Source organism: Lutra lutra, chromosome 5, assembly GCF_902655055.1.
Source record: "Lutra lutra chromosome 5, mLutLut1.2, whole genome shotgun sequence".
Taxonomy (NCBI): domain Eukaryota; kingdom Metazoa; phylum Chordata; class Mammalia; order Carnivora; family Mustelidae; genus Lutra; species Lutra lutra.
The window spans coordinates 99,299,704-99,323,238 of record NC_062282.1 but is presented as its reverse complement, the minus strand read 5'-3'; the positions used below and the strand labels follow the sequence as shown (position 1 = coordinate 99,323,238).

The following is a 23,535-nucleotide window of genomic DNA, read 5'->3' as shown; positions in this document are numbered from 1 at the left end:
AGAAATTGGAAATGTGCTGCCACAAGCCAAGGAATGACAAGGTCTGGTGGCAACTGTTAGAAAGTAGGAGAAAGGCCAGAATGGTTTTCCCTCTGAGCCTCCAGAAGGTGACACCTCGATTTTTGGACCAGCCTCCAGAACGATAAAAAAATAACCTCCTATAATTTTGAGCTACCTTGTTCATGGCATTTTGTTATAGCAGCACTGAGAAACCAATACAGAAAGGCAGAACTAAAAACCATCTCTAGTCACATGTCATGATCTCATATGTAGAAAATCCTACGGAATCCACTAAAAAAAAAAAAAAAAAAAAAAGGAAAGAAAAAACTATTAGAACTAAAGTGCTCACAATTCAGTACCAGTTAGTTTGTACATTTTAGGAGGCTTTTCACACTATCCATCTATATAATTTATAGTTTGACATGATATGTTTGTTTAAAAGAATTACATAGTATAAACTCATTAAGGTTAAAGAGTATAAACTCACTAAGGATCTGGGGAAGAGAAGAAGCTTAATGTAGAACTATGCTTTTAAAGTATGTTTATTTTTTAATTCTGGTCTTGGTGCAAATGTTAGTTATGCATTATTCATTTCACAATTAGATCACTATGCTGGCACATGGTTTATATTCATGCTGCCCTGAGTACTTTTATAATTATTTGTTGCAAACCTGTGACTGTCCCTATTAACTTTCTTTTATGTAAGTACTTTGTGAATATTTCTTAAACTTTTGCTTATTTAATTCTGAATAAGAGCTAAATTCATTAAAAAAGAAAAAACTAAAGAGTTCAGCAAAGTTGCAGTATGCAAGACCAATATACAAAAACCAATTGTATTTCTAGACACTTGCAATAAAGAACCTGAAAGTGAAACTGAGAAAACAATTCTATTCACAACAGCATCAAAAATAATAACATACTTGATAATAAATTTAACAAAGGAAGTGCACTGCAAAGTATGAAACACTGCTGAAAAAAATCAAAGACAACCTATGTAAATGGGCAAATACCCATGTTCTTGGATTGGAAGACTCAGTATTAAGATGGGACTAGCTCCCCCAAAATGATCTACAGATTCAATGTAATCCCAATCAGAATCTTAGATAATGTCCAGAAACTGACAAATTTTTAAAATTCATATGGAATTGCAAGAGTCCCTCAAAAGCCAAAACAATTCTACAAAGAATCAAGTAGGATGACTCACACTTTCCCAATTCCAAAACTTACACAAAGAAACTGCAATCAATGGAGCATCACTGGTATAAGGACAGAAATATAAATCAAGGAATAGAGATAAGAATTCAGAAATAAATTCACACATGTACAGCTGATTTATTTTTTACAAAAATGCAAGGTAATTCAATGAGGGAAAAACAGTCTTTTCAAAGAAATACTGCAACAACTGTACAGTCACATGTAGAGAATGAAGAACTGTAACATCACACCACATACAAAAATCAATTCAAAGTTGATTAAAGACCTAAATATACAACTCTAGTAAAATCTATAAAACTATTAGAAGTGGGATGCCTGGGGGGGTACATGGGGGGCTCAGTGGGTTAAAGCCTCTGCCTTCAGTTCAGGTCATGATCCCAGGGTCCTGGGATCAAGCCCCGCATCGGGTTTTCTGCTCAGCGGGGAGCCTGCTTCCTCTTCTCTCTGCCTGCCTCTCTGCCTACTTGTGATCTCTGTCAAATAAATAAAATCTTAAAAAAAAAAAAAAAAAAAAAAAGGAAGTGGGACGCCTGAGTGGCTCAGTCAGTTGAGTGTCTGACTCTCGATTGCGGCTCAGGTCATGATCCCATGGTCATGAGATCGAGCCCCCATGTCAGGCTTCACGTCCAGCTAAAAATTCTCTCCCTCTCCCTGTGCCCCTACCTCCAACCCCTGCTTGTGTGTTCACTCTCTCTCAAAAAATAAGAAATAAATAAAACTATTAGAAGAAAAATTGGAGTAAATCTTGAGGACCTTGGCTTTCACGAAGAAATCTTAGATATTACAAAAAAGCATGAATAACAAAAGAAAAAAGATAAATTGGACTTCATCACAATTAAAAACTTTTGTACTTTAGAGTGAACCATCAAGAAAATTAAAATACAACTTACAGAAGAAAATATTTGCAAATCATATATGTGATAAGAGATTTGTATCCAGACAATATAAAAAATTCTTATAACTCAATAATAAAAAGACAAATAGACCAGTAATTTTAAAAAATGGGAAAAGGTTCTGAATAGACATTACTGGAAAGATGATATAAAAATGGCCAATAACCACATGAAAACATGCTTGATGACATGAGTCATTAGGGAATCCAAATCAAAATCGTAACAAGATGCCATTTCGAATCCACTAAGTATGGCTAGATCCAAAAAGTCAAGTAACAAATGTTTGTAAGGATATGAAATTAGAACCCTCATACACTGCTGGTGAGAATGTTAAAATGGTGCAGCAGCTTTGGGAAACATTTTGCTAATTCCTCAAATGATTAAACGTACAGTTACCATATGAGCCAGCAATTGTACTCCTAAGAAGGTATCCAACAGAAATGAAAACGTAATGTCAGTATAAAAACTTGCACGTGAATGTTTAAAGCAGCATTATTTTTAAAAGCCAAAAGATGGAAACAACCTAAATGTCCATGAACACATGAACAGATAGACAAAATGCAGTACTGTCTACATGGAGAGTTATATGACCACAAAAAGGATTGAAGTACTGATACATGCTAGAACATGGATGAACCTGAATGCTAAGTGAAAAATGCCAGGCATAAAAGATCATATTGTAGGAGTCAATTTGTATGAAACATCCAGAATAGAAAATCTATAGAGACAAAAAGTAGATTACTAGTTACCTAAGCCTGGGGAGGGTCGAGAGGAAATGGGGAACAACTGCTTTGAGACCTAAGGTATCATTCTGACGTGATGAAATGCTCTAAAATTGACTATTACAATATTTATACCTATCTATAAATATACCAGAAACCAATGAATTACGCTTCAGTGGGTGACTTATTTGGCGTGTGAGCTGTATCTTTTTTTTTTTTTTAAGATTTTATTTATTTATTTGACAGACAGAGATCACAGGTAGGCAGAGAGGCAGGCAGAGAGAAAGGGGGAAGCAGGCTCCCCGCTGAGCGGAGAGCCCGATGCGGGGCTCAATCCCAGGACCCTGAGATCACGACCTGAGCCGAAGGCAGAGGCTTTAACCCACTGAGCCATCCAGGCGCCCCATGTGAGCTGTATCTTAATGAAGTTGTTAAAAAGGGTGCCGCGCCTGGGTGGCTCAGTCGGTTGAGCATCTGCCTTTGACTGAGGTCATAATCCCAGAGTCCTGGGATCAAGGCCTGCATTGGGCTCTCTGCTCAGGGGAAGTCTCCCTCTCCTTCCGTGCTTTCTCTACCTCCCTCTCTTTCTCAAATAAATAAATAAATAAAATCTATAAAAAATTTTAAAAAATAAAGTTGTTAAAAAAGTAGAATTTGCTGTCTTCTTCTCCAAAAACAAGAGAAATACTAACCAAATAGGGAAGAGTACCAAACAAAATGCAACTAAATATATTTTAAGTAATTTATATTTAATATAGATTTTTTAAAGATTTTATTTATTTGACACAAAGAGAGAGATCACAAGTAGGCAGAGAGGCAGGTAGAGAGAGAGGGAGAAACAGACTCCCCAGCGAGCAGAGAACCCGACACGGGGCTTGATCCCAGGACTCTGAGACCATGACCTGAGCCGAAGGCAGAAGCCTAACCTTCTGAGCCACCCAGGTGCCCCCATAATATAGATTTTATGCAACAGAACTTTAACGTAAATTTATGAGGCTCTTAAGAGTTCTTCAGGCACATACACAAAAATCAATGCTTTCCAACTGAAACACAAAATCTATGGATTATTCACCAGTTTCTCCTATTCATACTCACAGTTCCCTACATGATAGAAATTAGCAAGAATGGCTGGTAAACTTAAAGCTTTCAAAATAAACCTCCATTCTTTTGAAAGTAAACAAAAAATTATAAACAAAACATAATAAATTGGGTGCTTACGACAGATAATGCCTTCAAATTTTCTTCTTGTCTCATCTCCTGAGTAGTCACATCTGTGTTTGACAGTGGATGTTCAACAACAGCTATGCCTATATCTGGTACATTCACAGTTATTTCAAGCTGTCAAAATGAGAAGTTTCATTATTTCATTTTGGGATACTAGTTGGTATAACAAAATGACTAAGTAAAATAAAGTGTTAAACTGAATGAACAACCCACATTCATACACAATTAAAAACTGAAATATAGTAACTCGACATCAACTTGGCAAAGTAAAACATTTAAGGTTTTGGAGGGGTCTGTGATCCTTACAAACAGTAAACAGAATTTCCAAGGTAATCTTAGTACCTAGCGTTTCCCTGTCTACGATCCCCACTTTGTCTCTATGTTCCCATAATTTCTCTCACCACTCTGTGAACATTTATGTAGCGCTTCCTAAAAACTTGAAGGCTACAGTACAGATACAAGGGTATAAAGCTGAGTAACTCAAGTGTAGTCCCTACCTTCAAAGAATTCACAATCTGAGAAAAACAGACATGCAATTATCTAACTATACACCATCTTCAGTGCTGTAATAAAGATGAGTTGAAAGCACTGGGAAAAGATTTACCATGCATCCGCCTCTGCACCAAAGCAACTACGCTCTCCCACAACCCCATGATAGCCATGGCCATGGACATGTGAGAAAATTAATTCATTCACATTTTCTCACGTAATAGTATTTTTGGTCATAGATCCCTATAATCTGGGGACTAAAGGACTAAGATTTCTCTCCTAGACTGTATACAAGACAATCTGGCTTCTAGTCCCTTACTTATAGAAAGGTAAGTATAAAAAACTATGATTCAACAGAAAGTGAATAAAGAGTCAAGTATGAAAATCTGCCTTCATGATATAATTACTATAGTAACACTTATGTGTTCTATATCTGTTTTCTCAGAAGCAAATATTAGAAAAAAATCTTTGCTACTATCCAGGATGAATGAGAAAGTTAAAGTGACTTGAATAAACAAAATATTTTCTCAAGAGTTGGGAATGGATGACAAATGGAAATACTATAGATATCTGAAAGTTGGTTCTTTAAGGCACTGTCCAGTTTTAAAGCTTTATTTTTTTAAACAGCTTTACCGAGATACGATGTACATACCAAGAACTCACCCACGTAAAGTATATAATTTGATGTTTCTGTAATATGCAGTTATGAACAACCATCACTACAGTCACTTTTAGAACATTTTTATCACTTCAAAAAAGAATCCAATATCCATTAGTTATCACTCTCTTAACCCCTCATCTCCAAATCCCTAAGGCAAACCACTAATCTATTTTCTGTCTCTACAGATTTTTCTGTTTGAGACATTTCATATGAATAGATAATTATGTGATTATATGATTCTTCTGCAACTGACTTCTTTCACTTAACAACATGCCTTTCAGAGGCACCTGGGTGGCATCTGCCATGGGCTCATGTTGTGATCCCAGGGCGCTGGGATCAGGACCCCCCCATCGGGCTCCCTGCTCAGTGGGAAGTCTGCTTCTCCCTCTCCCTCTCTAGCTGTCTCTCTCTCACCAAATAAATAAATAAATAAATCTTTAAAACAAGAAAACAATGTGCCTTTCAACCAATGAAAATAGTAAAATACAAAACATAAAACTAAATGAATTCTCCTGCTGTGTTAACCAGATATCCTTGCAAAAAATTAACTTTTCTTTTGCATTTTCTTGGTTTCAAATAAAACGTAAATTCATTATCTTCATCTTAGAACTTTCAGTTATAAGAAATTTCATTTTGCATCATTTTTATTTAGTTTCAACCATTCTAATTCGTAAACTTTATAATATCTAGTATGTGATTATTAACAGTGAATAAATAAAGGTGGTTGTGGACTTCCATTCATCATAAATGTGAAGCTACAGATTCAATAATCCATTAATTCTGGATTTAACATTACTTGAATTGGTTTGAGTTTCCTACTTCTTTTGTTATCATCATCACTACTACCTCAGTTAATTCCTAAATTCTGTTGCAAATGACTCAAAAACAATCACAAATGCTTAATACCAAAGAGATGTGGTTGTGCTGCTCTTTAAGCCAAGTAAATTACTAAAAATCGAGGGAAAAACAAAGATGGAATACTAGACCAAAAGGCAAAACGGGAGCGCTTATAACAAAGTAAGTTGAAATATTATGTTCCTCTATCATCTATTCATTAGGATGGCTATTCTGAAAAATAGCCATAATATAAATATAGCCATAAATAAATAAAAGGGCTGGTGAGAATATGGAGAAATCAGAAGCCTTGTATGCTACCGACAGGAAGGAGAAATGATACAACTGCTATGCCGTGTATGAAAGTTTTTCAAAATAGTAAAAACTGGGGCGCCTGGGTGGCTCAGTGGTTAAATAAAGCCTCTGCCTTCGGCTCAGGTCATGATCTTAGGGTCCTGGGATCGAGTCCCGCATCAGGCTCTCTGCTCAGCAGGGAGCCTGCCTCCTCCTGTCTCTCTCTGCCTGCCTCTCTGCCTACTTGTGATCTGTCAAATAAATTAAAAAAAAAAAAAAATCTTCAAAATAGTAAAAACTGGTGTACAATTTACCATATAATTAGTGACTCCGCTTCTAGGTATATCCCCAAAAGAATTGAGAACAGGGTTTAGAAGAGATATTTGTATACCCACGTTCATAGCAGCACTCTCTGCAGTAACAGCCAAAAGGTGGAGGCAACCAACCGTCCACTGACTGATAAAAAGATAAACAAAATGTGGTACAGATACATGATGAAGTACTATTCAACCTTAAAAAAAGAACACTCTAATTCAAGATGGATGAACACAAAAGAACACATGCTTCAATATGGATGAACCCTAAAAACTTTATACTCAATGAAATAAGCCAGTCACAATGAGGACACACTGTATGATTTCAGTTATCTGAAGTACCTAGAGTAATGTCATAAAGATGAAAGCAGAATGGTGTTTGCCACAAGCAAGAGGGGAGGAGATAATGGGAAATTATCGTTTAATGGGTATAGTTTCAGTTCTGCAAGACGAAAAAGTTCTGTGGATGGATAGTGGTGATGGTGTAGCACAACAATATGAATGCACCTAATGCCACTGAACTACACACTTAAAATGGCTAAGATGATACATTTTATGTAGATTTTGCCAAAATTTTTAACAAGAAAAGAAAAAAAATAAAAAGAAGTACGTCCCTTCTACACTCTCTACCAACCAGCCCCAGCCTATCAGAGAGTTAACAGAAAACACCTGCCAAAATGAAAAACTAATCAGAAAATAGATTAAGCAGTCTCCACGTACAAATGAAATTAGATTTCGATACTTATTATTATAATAAACTACCTCATGGTGGACCTGGGTCAAAGGGGTTACGTAATCACAGGACGCTCCTACTTGATTCCTTCAGATATCCCCCAGGCCTCAAACAAATAACATTTGGTAGAGGCTATTTAGAGAACGAACTTTTCAAATCTTAATAATCACTAAGAAGAAACAATGATACACTAAAAGAAAAAAAACAAGGCAAAGTTCCAAGAATTCAAAAAACAAACTACCTCTTCCATTGTTTCCTCGATCTGAGCAGAAACAGGTTCGGGAGACCTAAGACCAATGGGAACAAACACTGGAGCTTTGTTTACTTCTTCTGGAGCAAGATGGTAACTTTCATCTTCATAATCAGGCTCAAAATCTTCATCATCATCTTCATCTTCTTCCTGTGAAGCCCGAAGAGTCACCAGCGTGGCCTTGGAAGCACGAGGTTCCTTCCTAGAGGTCTTACTTCGAACTCGTTTTGATCCACGCCCTCTGGTGACACTTGGTTTCATCCTGCGATGGATTCTCCTTCCACCATGATCTACCTCACACTCAGAAGTAGAAGAGGCAGTTGTTCTTCGATCCAGACCAATTTTAGAGTAATTTGATTCTTTTAACAGCTGTGGAGAGCTGGATGTTTAATCAAAATAACAATAGTCATTATATGCACATGGAGGACATTTTATTGAAACCAAAATTTCAGAATGAAATCCCACTTCAAGCATTTAAATTGAAAATGACCACAACCATTAAGTCAAAAACTTACTCTGTGAAATTAAGAAAGAAATGTACTATTACTACCAGTTCCTTATTCAGAGTTCATTCTTAGTTACCTACCTACAAATTTTTCATAGTAAGTTTTTAACTCTGGGCCATTTTTTCCTTGCTATTTAAGTGAAGATGGGATATAAGACTAGAAATTATTAGAAGAAAATGAGAAAAGGAAAATGGTCCAATAAAACAAAATGAGCTTAAAAAGAAGTGATACTCTGAGGGTTGCTGGGGGGAGAAGGGGTAGGGAGAGGGTGGCTGGGTTATAGACATTGGGGAGGGTATGTGCTATGGTGAGTGCTGGGAAGTGTGTAAGCCTGATGATTCATAGACCTGTACCCCTGGGGCTATTAATACATTATATGTTAATAAAAAATTTTTAAAAAATTTTTTAAAGTGATACTGGTGTATCCTACTAGGTAAACAGACTAGGTTAAAATAAAGAAGGGAAGGCAAAAAATCCACAGAACAGTTGTTTTTTTAGAACTTAAGTTCTTTTCCACTTTCCTTAAAACCTACAGAACATGAAATATACCCTTCAGGTGTATTTGTGACCCCACCTGAACTAGCACTTTAATTATTTAGGTAACAGATACTGCTACCTTGGTCAGGCTTCCACTCATGTCTAATATACTCAATATCCAGAAATTTTAACTGTAGGAAAGAAAAATCTTCCTAAGAATACCGGAAAAAGGTAAACTTTAATAAATAAAAATCCTAAGCGGGAAAGGAAAAGACCTGTAATTATCAACCAATCTACACTTTTCTTAACAAACCATCTTTTTACTCTACCAGTAAGTTATGGCAAGACATCCATAAAAAGTTACTTTTATTTATTATTCTGAAAGTATTTGTTAAATAAAACTTTACCTTGATAGTTTACTGAGACACTGCTCTTCAGCAACTGAAGATACAGCATTATCCCCTACAGTTTTTCCTCCAACACTTCCTGATGGTCCAACTTCTAAATGAGCACTGCTTTTGGCCAAACTAGCCTCCGTGGAATCAACACAATCTTTTCTTGCTGAAACCTCCAAAGATGTCAGAAACTCAGCCTTTTCCTTAAGTTTAAGAAGAAATAGCTCATATTACCAAGGAAACAATATTTACAATCATTTGGTGCAGTGGCTAGGCCTAAAGCTCTAAGTTTACACACATACAAATGACTGGTTTCTAACTTTTTATACTAGAAGGTCACTCAATTTTTATAAAATTAGTTATAATACAAAAGACAAAACTATATTTTTTTAAATTCTCTCCTTCATGATCTTGACAAAACAGAGCCCACTGACAAAAAGTATTTTTTTCAAACTTACTTTTTGAAGGAGGTGGGTGTCAGAATCTCGGGGCTGCAGCAAATTATCTTCTGGCTTCCTTGCCTCTCTCTCATCCGCTCTGTCTTTTTCTATGCCTGGCTCATCTTTCTTACCATGTGCTCGTCCCAAATTTGGCTTAACCTTTCGGAACTGCCTTCTTACCAAATGTGCTGGACTAGGAACAGACCTTTTAGGTTCATGTCTAGAATGAAGTACAAATTAAGATGAAAAACCAAAATCAGAATTCCATATCGACAAGAGAGCTGTTATATCAAACAATTTTGAACACAAACCAATACTATGTTCAAAGGACTGCATATAAATTGGCTTTAAAACCAAGAACATAAAATGAAACCATATATGCTGATAAAAAGAATATAAAAGCTTTTATAATTTCCATTTTCTGTACAGTCTGGAAAATAGTTTTCAGTAATATTAATCTTTTTTTACTTCACTCATAGATTCTGGTGTGTAGTGTCATGGTACGTTAAATAATTTTCAAAGAGATAACTAGATACCAAAAAAAAAAAAAACAAAACAAAACCCTGCCAGTAGTTGAACATGAATTTCACAATGGTACTTTTTTTTTTTTAAGATTTTATTTATTTATCTGACAGAAAGAAAGAGAGAGAGAGAGCACAAATAGGCAGAGCAGAATGCAAAGGGGAAAGGGAGAAGCAAGCTCTCCACTGAGCAGAGAGCTCAATGAGGGACTTGATCCTCGGACTCCAGGATCATGACCTGAGCCGCAGGCAGCAGCTTAACCAACTGAGCCACCCAGGTGCCCCCACAATGGTACTTTAAACAAACATCTTCAACTGGGCTGTGATGCATGAACAAATACATAATGTCACAACATCCTTGGTCCTTCTGGTTCAAGACCAGGCTTGAAAGCCAGAGTCCATTCTCCCATCACAGACCTATCAGTTTATGGAAAAAGGTTTACTGATAGCCACTGTCACAGGATCTCAAAATAATCATTTTGTGTCTGCCAAATCAGAAAAAGACAAGGTTTAACATTCAACAGAGTAGGTATAGTTCCCAAAACAAACCCTGAAGAGCTATCTTAAGTTCTCCTGGAAAATATTTTAATAACTGGCAAGGATCTGAATTTTGAATTGAGAAGCTTAAAACTAATATAAACCTGGATATTATAAAGAAAATTAGGCATGTAAGTACCTATGAGGAGTTCTCTGAAAGATCTATATTAAAGAATAATTTTTTTTAAAGATTTTATTTATTTATTTGACAGACAGAGATCACAAGTAGGCAGAGAGCCAGGCAGAGAGAGAGGAAGGGAAGCAGGCTCCCCGCTGAGCAGAGAGCCCGATGTGGGGCTCAATCCCAGGACCCTGAGACCATGACCCAAGCTGAAGGCAGAGGCTTTAACCCACTGAGCCACCCAGGTGCCCCTTAAAGACTAATCTTAAGTAATATTTCTAACAAATTACCTAGCAGAGAAGTACTCAGTTACATTACCCAATGTTCCAACTCTGCCAAGCTCTTCTGGCAGCAAAACACCAAGGAAGTTCACTGGAAATTCTAACAAGGTTATGATGCTAGCTAAATACATTCCAATGTAGGCCAATGAATTTAGGAAAACAGATTATATTTAAATAAGTTATTTACAGTCACCTGTGATTCTACGAAGGCAAGTAAAGTAAAATAAATATATAAACCTAACACACTACTTAAGTCAAAAGGGACAAGAAGACAATACTGGACTTAGGAACAACCTAATTTTAAAACTATAAAGATTTTTACTCTGAAGAAAGTATCAGTCATGATAAAGTGAACAGCTGGAATAAATTTCATGAATAGAAAAAGGGTTTTCAAGAGAAAAAAAAGGGGGTGGGTGGGCTGGGTCATGGGTTTCCATAAAAAAATTAAAAGTTTGATTTCTCTTATTAAAAAACACAAAAGTTCAGCATAAAATCTCTTGAAACATGTAAAGTTTCTTTCAGGAAAGTCTGCTTATGTAACTACAGGAATCTGCTAGTCTGAAAGCCACAAATCCTGAAAACTTAAGTTTAAAAACCAATTTGCCAGTGTTTATTTTGAACAAGCCATTCAAATCCTCTTGGTCTAGCTAGTTAATGACAAATGAGAGCATTAGGAAAGGCTGAACTTGAAGGTCACTAATCTTTAAAGGCTCAGTAGAGTCAAAATCAAATACAATGGTCTGTATTCCTTACAATATAATCTGCCATTCTCCCTAGTCTGCCTTTACCCTTTTCTACATCTACTACTCTCCTTCTTCTTCCCTGTTTCACACAGGTCCCTTCACTGTTCCTCAAACAAGCCAGGCATGCTCTCGCCTTAAGTACTTCGAAGCTGCTGTTCCCTCTCCCCTTAGACAACCCCTGGACCTGCTGTTCCTTCACTTCTTTTGGGTCTTCCCTCTAGTGGTACCCTTGCAATGAAGCACCCTTTGATCATTGCTAATCATAACGTAGTATTAAGGTGCCTGGGTGGCTCAGTTGGTTAAGAGTCCAACTCCTGATTTTGGCTCAGGTCATTTCAGGGCCATGAAATCGAGGCCTGCATGGGGTTCAGCGCTCAGTGGGGAGAATGCTTGAGATTCTCTCTCTCTCTCTCCCTCTGCCCCCTCCCTGCTCACTCACACGCGTGCACATATATGCGCACCTGCTCTCTAAAATAAATAATTGTTTTTTTTAAAAAGTAGTATCAGAGGGGCGCCTGGGTGGCTCAGTGGGTGAGCCTCTGCCTATGGCTCAGGTCACAATCTCAGGGTCCTGGGATCGAGCCCGGCATCAGGCTCTCTGCTTGGCGGGGAGCCTGCTTCCCCCTCTCTCTCTGCCTGCCTCTCTGCCTACTTGTGATCTCTGTCTGTCGAATAAATAAATGAAATCTTTAAAATAAAAAAAAAGTACTATCAGTAATAATAAAGCAGATTTTAAGTAATAAATAAAAGTGGTAGTACTGAAATATCTTCACCTTTCTGGTCTAACTCATTTAGAAGATATCATTCTTAACATTTGGTTTGGGATATTCTAGGATATAGCATTTCCTATGTATGAATTTTAGTCAGTAGGATATAAATTTCTAAATATACCAAGAACTTAAGAACTTGTCTACTATTAAATTTAGTTTTAAAATAAAATATGAGGAGGCTCACCAAACTTTGTGGAGAAATTATAAATGAAGAGAATATCAATCATGCAATTCTTACAGTATTTGAAGAAGCATATTTAAAATATTCTATTTCAGACACATGGGTGGCCCAGTCATTAAGCGTCTGACTTCAGCTCAGGTCGTGATCCCAGGGTTCTGGGATCAAGGCTCACATCAGGCTCCCTGCACAGCAGGAAGCCTGCCTCTCCCTCTCCCACTCCCCCTGCTTGTGTTCCCTCTCTCTCTGTGTCTCTCTCTGTCAAATAAATAAAATCTTTAAAAAATAAAAATTTTTAAAAACTCCATTTCATAATTTAGTATTGCTTTAACCTTTCACAAAATTTTCTTGATGTCAAGTTCCCCAACCTTTATCTTCAGAAGTTTTACGCTTTTCTGATTAAAAGCAAACTCACCTCATCTTTTCATCTAAAACATTTATTTTGTTAAGATGAAGAGGTTCTGCAAGGACCATGTGACTCTGGTTTTCACACGTTATACCTTCTGAAACTTTGGAGGATACAACTTCAATTTCAGTTCCAACTGGAGAGCTTGGCTAAAATGACAAAAGAATGGTAGCATTTTTTTTTTGGTAATACCTCCCAAAATATTTCAATCATTAGGTATTGAGTTTTTCAAAACAAAGAGTCAAACTAGGTATGCAATGTTCACTTTTTGTCCAAAATAAAACTATCTAATTCAGAGAGAAGCTTCAATTACTGCAATTATTATGTTTACAGGACACTTTAAAAACTAAATAATTATCTGTTGTGAACACCTACCACCCCTTGTTTGAAACCTTGAGAGGTTTCAAACAAGGATTATAATGGCTTTAAATCTAGATTTTCCCTTGGTAGACAAGAGAAAAAGAAGGACAAAGAAATAAGATCTGTTGAAAAGTGCATTACACCACTTAGATTTATACCAAAAGATATATCAAAAAAAGATTGGTTAAACTGGCAAACAGCAGAATGTTACACAGCAATGAAAAACGATATGCCTCTATACTTCTTGACATGAAAAGTCATTTAATATATTAAGTAAAATATAAGTTACAAAATAACATGTACGCAGTGACTTTACTATTTAAAAAAATTATCTTATGTTTCAGTAATCTCTATACCTGATGTGGGGCTTAAACTTATAACCCAAAGATCAAGAGCTGCATTTTCTACCACCTGAACCAGCCAGGTGCCCCAGAGATTTTATTATTTAAATTTACATAAGTGTACACACATGCATGCATGGAGATATACCCAGTAAGATATGTCAGAAGGTTTTCAGTGGTTACCTCAATATTATTATAATATTTTGTATTAATTGAATATTTTCATAATGAATAGGTTCATTAATTAGGGGAAAAATCTATTTTCATTTAAAAAAATCTAGAATGGTAAATCCAGAAAAGAACTAGATATGTTATATATTCATTGATGAAAATGTCACATGCCTATATTCTAAACCTAGTCTAAGATGTCATTTCGTATTTTAACATGCATTAGAAGGCTCAATTACATAACAATAACTTACCACAGTCAAGAACTTTTTTGTTTCATCTTTTTGTACTACTGTTCTTTCTTCCTTAATTATGCCTTCAGCTTCACCTTTTTCTATTTGCCTCGGTCCAGCCTTTGTTATGTTTGGTCTGGGTCTCTGAAGTCGGCTCCTTACTATTCGAGCAGTTGGGATAACGCTTTCCTTGACTTCTTGCTGAAAAGTGTTTGTTCTATGAGACCTAGAAGAGAGGACAGGGAGAAAGAGAGGGAACTGGACTGTAAAAAGATGAAAACTACTATAAAAACATAAAATTTGAATCTTCTCTAACAAACTATAAAATCAAATTACTTCAATGATATATATTCTTTTATTTTAAAAAAATAGTTAATTTAATCCTGAAAAGGTAATGAATTTATATAATGTAGAAAATTCAAATTCATGGAGCCAGAAAGTATAAAGGTAGTTGCCAGGGAATGGAAGAAGAGGAATGGAGTATTCTTGTTAACGGGTGAAGTTTCAGGTTGGAAAAATGAAGAAGTTCTGGAGATATATGTGGTAACTGTTGCAAAACAACATGAATGTCCATTTTTGTGAATGTGCATTAATAACACCAGACCATCTATATAAAAAATGGTTAAAACTGTAAATAAGCCTTCTACTACAATTTTTTTGGTAAAGATTTTATTTATTTATTTGACAAAGAGAGAGAGAGAGAGAGAGCACAAGCAGGGAGAAGCAGGGAGAGTAGCAGGCAGAGGGAGAGGGAAAAGCAGGCACTCACTAAGCAAGGAACTCAAAGTGGAACTCGATCCCAGGACCCCAGGATCATGCCCTAGCTGAAGGCAAGTACTTAACCAACTGAGCCACCCAAGCATCTTTCTACTACAGTTTCTAAGAAGATAATGAATACAATCTTTATATACATGTATTTTTAAATGCAGTAGTTTGCATAAAACCCTAAGTAGCTAATAGTGAATACAGGCAGGTAAGCATCAAAAGGTGTTAACTCAGTGTGATTTTCTATTTTAGGCAGTCTGACACATGAATAAAAATAAACCAAGTATTACTGGACAGCCTGGGTGGTGCAGTCAGTTAAGCATCCAAATATTGGTTTTGGCTCAGGTCATGATGTCAGGGTCATAAGATCAAACCCCACAGAGGGCTGTGTACTCAGTGTGGCATCTGGTTAAGACTCTCTTTCCCTCTCTCTCTGCCCCTCCTCCCTGAGTACTCTCTGTCTCTCAAATAATCTTTTTAAAAATAATAATTAAATAAAAATAAACCAAGTATTCTTGATATTCACTTTTATTTTTTTTTTTTTAAGATTTTATTTATTTATTTGACAGAGAGAAATCACAAGTAGGCAGAGAGGCAGACAGAGAGAGAGGAGGAAGCAGGCTCCCTGCTGAGCAGAAAGCCCGATGCGGGGCTTGAACCCAGGACCTGGGATCATGACCTGAGATGAAGGCAGTGGCTTAACCCACTGAGCCACCCAGGCGCCCCTGATATTCACTTTTAAAATACATTAACACATCTTAGTAACAATGAAGAAATACTTGAAAGAATTCTCTCATATTTTAGATTTTCCTTTGCTTTTTTTTTTTTTTTAAATATACATATATTTTAGATTTTCAAAGAAGTATCACTATTTACCCCATAGAAACAACTAATTCCTTCTCCTGGGTCTGTACAGGCTGAGACATCGCTTCAGGATTACAAGAACTTGAAGGTGAAAGGTCCTTTTCAGGCTGTATACATGGTAATATTACAGTCTCCTCCTCCCTGTGACCTGATTTGTCTTTTTCTCTTGATGTCATTAGGGAAGCCACACCCTAGAGGCAGGTAAGGAAAATTTCATTGAGGGCTGATAAAAGTATAGGGAAATAGGAACTTTCATACACTACGAGCAAAATAAATTAGCAGAGTCTCTGCAGAGGACAAGAGAAAGGTATCTACTAAAAATTTTAATTCTCAGCAAATTTACTTCTAGAAATGTATCTTACAAACATATTCAAGTAAGTAATGGAAAAGTACATATAAAGATGTTTACTATATCCATTTAATAGCCCCCCAAAAAAGCAAAGAACAAAATCAAAACACTGGGAACAAGACAAACCTATCAGTAGGGTATTGAATAAATTATAATTTGCTTATAATGGAAACCCAGAACAATTTAGAAGATAAATCTGTATATACTGATCCAAAAATATGTTCATAATATTAAGTTAAAAAAATGAGAAGGCAAGTTATAACACCATTTTTAGAAAACAAAGAAAATATCCACACATTTTATTATTTATGTAAATAAGTATATATACAGAAAAGAATGAGTGGACATACTCAAAATAGTTACATGACTGATTAACCTGGGAAGAAGAAATGGGACATTATAATGGACTCTCACTTTTAGATTATGTATTTTTTCAATCTGAAATTTCTATAATCAGATAAAATAATCAATAAAAAAGACCTTTTTAAAATATAAGAGCAGGAAGAAAAAATACAAATTTTCTAGCATTGTAAGAACTAAGCTGTTTTATTTTTTTAAAGATTTTTTAAAATTTATTTATTTGAGAGAGAATGAGGGTGAGAGAGAGAGCATGGGAGGGGAGAGGATCATAGGGAGTAAGAGACTCCCTGCTGAACGGGCAACCCGATGCAGCAGTCAATCCCAGGACTCCAGGATCATGACGTGAGCCGAAGGCAGCTGTTTAACCAACTGAGCCATCCAGGCACCCTCTTTATTTATTTACTTATTTATTTATTTATTTATTTTTTCTTTGCATAAGTAATTTTTTTTAATTTTATTTTTTATAAACATACTCGTTATTTATTTTTTTAAATGGGCTCCACACTGGGCTTGAACTCACACCCCTGAGATCAAAACCTAAGGCAAAATCAAGAGTTGGACACTTAACCAACTGAGCTACCCAGGCACCCCAGAACTAAGCCATTTTAAAACACTTTAGGCGGGTGCCTGGGTGGCTCAGTGGGTTAAGCCGCTGCCTTCGGCTCAGGTCATGATCTCAGGGTCCTGGGATTGAGTCCCGCATCGGGCTCTCTGCTCAGCAGGGAGCCTGCTTCCCTTCCTCTCTCTCTGCCTGCCTCTCTGTCTACTTGTGATCTCTCTCTCTGAAAGAAAAAAAATAAATAAAATAAAATAAAACACTTTGGGCACCTGGGTGGCTCAGTTGGTTAAGCATCTGCCTTCGGCTCAGGTCATGATCCCAGAATCCTGGAATGGAGCCCTACATGGGGCTCCCCACTCAGCAGGGAGTCTGCTTCTCCCTCTGACCTTCCCCCTGTCATGCTTTTCTCTCTCTCTCGAATAAATAAATAATTAAAAATAAAAATAAAACAAAAAGATTTTTAATCCAAAATTGCACTTTTTAAAAAATACATCATTTTATTATCTTTTTTATGAACTGGGATTTTTTATTATTATTAAAGTACAGTTGACAATGTTTTATTAGTTTTAATGCACAACACAGGGATTCAACAATTCTACTCAACATTCACCATGGTAAGTATAGTCACTATCTATAACCATATGTTACTATATTATTACATGTTACTATATTATTAAGTATATTCCCTATATCGTGCTTATCTGTTACTTATTTCATGACTGAAAGTTTGTGCTTCTTAAAAGATTTTTATTTTTAAGTAATCTTTATACCCAACATGAGGTTCAAACTCACAACCCCAAGATCAAGAGTTTGCATATCTACCGAGTAAGCCAGCCAGCAGCCCTGGGAAGCCTGGAGCTCTTATAGGAAGCCTTTTCCTATATCCCCCATCTTCCCACCTCCTTCTCCTCTGGCAACCACCAGTTTGTTCTCTGTATTTGAGTCTGTTTTGTTCATTTATTTTTCAGATTCCACATGTAAGGGAAATATATGGTACTTGTCTTTCTCTGACTTATTTCTCTTAGCACAGCATCTCACTTGACAAAAGGGACTTCTAGGCCCATTCATGTTACTATATATGGCAACATCTCATTCTTTTGTATGGCTGGGTAATATTCCAGTGTGTGTGTGTGTGTGTGTGTGTGTATGTGTGTGTGTATAAAACTCTTCTTCATTCACCTCTTGGTGAGTACTTGGGTTGCTTTCCTATCTTCTCTGTTGTAAATAATGCTATGATAAACAAAAGGGTGCATCTGTCTTTTGGAATTAGTCTTTTCATATGGGGCAAATACTAAGTACTATAATTACTGCATATGGTAATTCTTTTTATTCTTTGAGGATAATGTTTTCCACAGTGGATGCACCAATTTACATTCCCATCAACAGTATATGAGGCTTCCTCTCTCTCCATATTGTTGCCAACACTTGCTATTCCTTGTCTTTTTGATACTAGTTAATCTGTCTGGTAGGAGGTGATAGCTCATTGTGGTTTTGATTTGTGTTTTCCTGATGATTAGTGATGTTGAACATTTCTTCATGTACCTGTTGCCATCTGGATGGCCAAAAAAGTACTTTTATATTTAGAACACTCAACTTATAAATGTTAAAATTTCCATTCAAAGTTTTTGATACTATATACACAATCTTAATTTGTTGCGGACCAAGTTAACAAAGTAAATAAAACACGTCCTTTAACTCCTCTCAAGCTTTTAACTTTTTAATTCACCTTAACAACAATGTAAAATAAAGTATGACTATCAAATTATTCTTCCTGTGAAGAAACTAACTGCATCGTTTGGCTATGGTCACACAATGAACTTATTAGATCCCAGGATTCTTAAATTCCTTTCCATGACATACTTGCCCATCATGAGAGATACAAGATTCTTACAAAACCACATGGAATAATGAGGCACATTAATTATGGCAAGACTAGTATCACATGCAGTAGAAATTATATGAAAATATCTGTTAAATGTTAACCCCAGCTGTTTTACTTTAGTAACAATAGCTAAGACAAAAAACATCCACCTTGAATAGCACTCACATGTTGAGAAGGGAGAGTGTTCACCTGTTCACTGGTCTGCTGCACCACAACAGTCTCAGTTTTATCAGTTTCCAATTTCTTCCCACGTACATATTTTTCTGCTTCTGTAGTCTCTCTCTTTAAAGTTGCTCTTGCTAAGTTTGGTTTTGGTCTCTTGAATCGGCTTCTCATAAAAGGTGCTGGTTTAACTTCAAGTGGCTTCTGCTCTTGAGGAAGAGATTTGCTTTTGGAAAAAGGATTATCAAACTTTAGAATGAGTTGAAGGGGCAATGAAAACAGAGTCTTAGGACAACTTGAGAAACTGGCAATAAATATTAAATCTAATTCTTATTTTCAATTTTTAAAAAATATTTTTATTAACATAATGTATTATTTGCCCCAGGGAACAGGTCTGTGAATCATCAGGTTTACACATTTCACAGCACTCACCATTAACACACACCCTCTCCAATGTCCCTTTAAATCTAATTCTTAACAGATAAACAAATTGGGCTATTTGGCAGATCCTGAAAAATACAAGGAGTACAACTGAAATATAAGCCTATCATCTTTACAAAGAGAAAATACCAGCTCTCACACCCATACTGACTTAGGAGTATGTGTTACATCCAATTCTGATGTTAGTAATTCTCTCAATCTAGTGTCATAATGACCTCAAAATTCTCTCCCTATCATTCCAGAGCTTAGAAGCAGTTTAACACTATGCTATAGATACATCTTGAAATCTTACTGATAATCTGAAAATGTCTCCTTAGATGCTTTGTCTTGGGCACATGTGTGGCTCAGTCAATTAAGCGTCTGCCTCTGGTTTGGGTCATGATCCCAAGGTCCTGGGATAAAGCTCCATATCAGGCTCCCTACTCAGTGCGGGGCCTGCTTCTCCCTCTCCTTACCTTCTCCCTGCTCTTGCTCTCTCCCTCCAATAAATATTTTTTAAAATAAAAAACATAGATGATTTGTCTTTAAAAGCACACAGACCAATATGTTTGTACCTTAAATTAGTATTTGAAAACTGCTCTGGAACATCTGGAGATAGCAGCCCCTGGTCGTCTGTTTTATCAGGTTCAGAAGTCTGTAAAGAAGTCTCCAAACAACTCAAGTGACCTGACAGTTCCTTTTCAGAATTTTTTTCTTCTTCTTCAGGTGTTTGCACCACGGATAGTACTTCACTGCTAACATTCTAGAGGAATAGTCACAGGAAATTGGCACAAATGGAAAATGTCACAATCATGTGAACTTCAAGTAACTGGAAACTTGAGGTTTTTTGAAGATTTTATTTTTAAGTAATCTTTACACCCCACATGCAGCTCAAACCTATAACCCCAAGATCAAGAGTCACATGCTTTAAAAAAAGGTCACATGATCCACCGAATGAGCCAGCCAAGCAGCCCCACTGGAAACAAGCAACTGGGTGGCTCAGTCAGTTGGGCGTCCAACTCTCATTTTCAACTCAGGTCATGATGTCAAGCGTGTGGGATCAAGCCCCACAAAGCGCTTCATGCTGAGCGCAGAGCCTGCCTTAGACTCTCTGACTCTCTCCAAGGCCCACCCCATAAGTGCTCTCTCTCCCTTTCTAAAATAAAGTAAAATTTTAAAAATATTTTTTAAAAAGGAAGAAAAAAGAAAATTTAAAAGTGGAGGGAAGGTGGGGGGCACCTGGATGGCTCAGTCAGTCAAGCATCTGACTGTTGGTTTCAGCTCAGGTCATGGTCTCAGGGTTCTAAGATTGAGCCCTATGTTGGGCTCCATGCTCAGAGCAGTCTGCTTAGTCCACCCCTCCCACTTGCTCTCCTTAAATAATTTTAAAAATAAAAAAATAAAAGTGGAGTGGGACAGGAAATAAAAAAAGAAAGACATTTGGTCAAAAGAAATAATTCTACTATATGTTCATATTAGAGTTAGCACTAATCCAGTCTAATTCCCTACACTCCTTTTAGCTAAGAGTAACTTCAAACTGACATTAAGAATAGTAACTTAAGGGCGCCTGGGTGGCTCAGTGGGTTGGGCCGCTGCCTTCGGCTCAGGTCATGATCTCGGGGTCCTGGGATCGAGTCCCGCATCGGGCTCTCTGCTCAGCGGGGAGCCTGCTTCCCTTCCTCTCTCTCTGCCTGCCTCTGCCTACTTGTGATCTCTCTCTGTCAAATAAATAAATAAAATCTTTAAAAAAAAAAAAAAAGAATAGTAACTTAACCACATTTAAATATATTTTTAAGTTACTTTTTTAAAAGATACATAGTTTCATTAAGGTCCTAAAACACAGAATTTAGGGCTGGGAAAGACTTAAAGCTTTTAGAGATTTTAAATTTTGTGGGATTTAAGAGCAATAATCACCATTTTTGATAATTTTTCCCTAAGTGTTCAAAAATAGGTTTTCTAAAGAACAGAAAAATACATACTTTGATAGTTAGTGAAGACATAGTGTTGCAGCAACTACTACTGCTCTGCATTAAATCTGTGTCATTTTGTCTTGAGGTCCTGGTCTCCTCTGCTCCACATTTCCTTAAAGAAATGTCTATTTTTCCAGTTTTTTCCAAATCTGCAGCCATTTCTTCAGGAGCACTAATCTCTTCTGATTTGCTTTTCTTTGAGGAAATGTCTCCAGTTTCTTTTGATTCTGCCTCTGTTTCTTCAATAGCAGTCGTCTTTCCTGATACCTTTTCCATCAGGGAAAGATCTCCTTCTCCAGTTTCTTTCAAATCAATCTCCCTTTCCCCTGGGGCACTGATCCCCAATAGTACCTTTTCCCCCAGGGAAGTTCCCTTTTCAATTTCTTTCCAATCTGTCTCCCTTTCACCTTGAGTCTTAGCCTCTGGGGCCTTTTCTTCTATGTCTATTTCTCTTCCTTCAGTTTCTTCCAAATGTGTTTCTCTCTCCTTAATGGCATCAACAATCTCTGGTACATTTTCCCTTACAGAAACCTCACTTCCAGTTTCTTCTAAATTTGTTTCTACTTCATCTATAGTGCTGACCTCTGGGGCATTTTCCTGCAGGGATATTTTTCTTCTTTCAGTTTCTTCCAAATCTGTCATTCTTTCTTCAGTGACATCAGACACCTCTGATACAGTATCCCTTGGGGAAACCTCTCTTCCAGTTTCCTCAGTGACATCAGACACCTCTGATACAGTATCCCTTGGGGAATCCTCTCTTCCAGTTTCCTCCAAATTTATCACTCTTTCCTCAGTGACATCAGACACCTCTGATACAATATCCCTTAGGGAAACCTCTCTTCCAGTTTCCTCCAAATTTATCACTCTTTCCTCAGTGACATCAGACACTTCTGATATAGTATCCCTTAGGGAAACCTCTCTTCCAGTTTCCTCCAAATTTATCACTCTTTCCTCAGTGACATCAAACACCTCTGATACAGTATCCCTTGGGGAAACCTCTCTTCCAGTTTCCTCCAAATTTATCACTCTTTCCTCAGTGACATCAGACACGTCTGATACAGTATCCCTTGGGGAAACCTCTCTTCCAGTTTCTTCCAAATTCTTCACTCTTTCCTCAGTGATATCAGACACCTCTGATATAGTGTCCCTTGGGGAAACCTCTCCTCCTATTTCTTTCAAATCTGCCTCCATTTCCACAGTGCTGGACATCATTTCTGGTATCTTCTCTCTTGGAGACTTGTCACTTTCAGTTTTCCCTAAATAGGACTCCTTTTCCTTAGTAAAATTAGCCTCCACTGATATGCTCTCCCTTGGTAAGGTTTCTTCCATTCTTGTAATTTCTCTCAAAGGTGCTGCGAACTGCCCAGATTCAATCTCCTCTGACACCTCTTTCCTTGAGAAAATTTCTCTTCTTCTAGCTCCTCTTCCTATATTTGGCTTTGGTTTCTGAAATCGAGTCTTTAGAACAGGGACCTTCTTATCCTCTTGAATACTATATAAGTATAAAAAAAAACCACACATACAATCAAATTTTAAACCATACTGCCAGCTAAAGAAAGGATGGTTGAGAAAATATTACTGAAAGACGAGGAATTCTCAACTAAAAAAATAAATTAAGAAAGCCTCAGGTATCTCAGGGTAAAACCTAAAAATTAAAGGAGAGGGAAAAAACCATGTTTTGAAATCATGAGTTTTTAAAATATCTACTCACACAGAGACATGTATAAAGAGAAATCTATCAATAAGGTCAATTAGAGTAGTAGTCAACTGGCTCTGAACCGTACCTAATTGTCAACCACACAATCCTTCCCAAATACTGGCTAAGAGTCTCCAGTCCTCTACAATGGAGCTAGACCAAATTATGTCTACTATTCCTACCTCTTGGCCCCTCCTATCCTTTATCCAGACATATGCATTGCCTTAAGAGTTAGGCAACGCATTTATATGGCCAGATTTGACCAGCATCTCAAATAGCCATATTGAAGTATGACCTGAACAAAAAAGTATAAGAAAGGCCAGACTTTAAATGTGAAGATTGAAAAAATACTAGTAATAGTTGAAACTAAAAGGGCACCTGGGTGGCTCAGCTGTTAGGCAT

General features: G+C 36.9%; 1 protein-coding gene across 5 annotated transcripts in view; it reads right to left on the bottom strand.

The window, feature by feature from the left end:
* BDP1 (B double prime 1, subunit of RNA polymerase III transcription initiation factor IIIB) overlaps nucleotides 1-23,535 on the bottom strand; it is a 95,927-nt gene that overhangs the window by 29,055 nt on the left and 43,337 nt on the right. For 3 of the 5 annotated variants that reach the window (XM_047729482.1, XM_047729486.1, XM_047729483.1), the window contains exons 17-26: nucleotides 21,447-22,929; nucleotides 20,043-20,230; nucleotides 19,051-19,273; nucleotides 15,748-15,926; nucleotides 14,128-14,332; nucleotides 13,014-13,153; nucleotides 9,466-9,667; nucleotides 9,020-9,210; nucleotides 7,621-8,008; nucleotides 4,049-4,168 (exon numbers count right to left, since the gene is read on the bottom strand). In XM_047729482.1, the coding sequence (XP_047585438.1) occupies nucleotides 4,049-4,168; nucleotides 7,621-8,008; nucleotides 9,020-9,210; nucleotides 9,466-9,667; nucleotides 13,014-13,153; nucleotides 14,128-14,332; nucleotides 15,748-15,926; nucleotides 19,051-19,273; nucleotides 20,043-20,230; nucleotides 21,447-22,929 (3,319 nt within the window). The remainder of the gene's footprint in view (nucleotides 1-4,048; nucleotides 4,169-7,620; nucleotides 8,009-9,019; nucleotides 9,211-9,465; nucleotides 9,668-13,013; nucleotides 13,154-14,127; nucleotides 14,333-15,747; nucleotides 15,927-19,050; nucleotides 19,274-20,042; nucleotides 20,231-21,446; nucleotides 22,930-23,535) is intronic. The other 2 variants (XM_047729485.1, XM_047729484.1) reach the window with 2 other exon arrangements.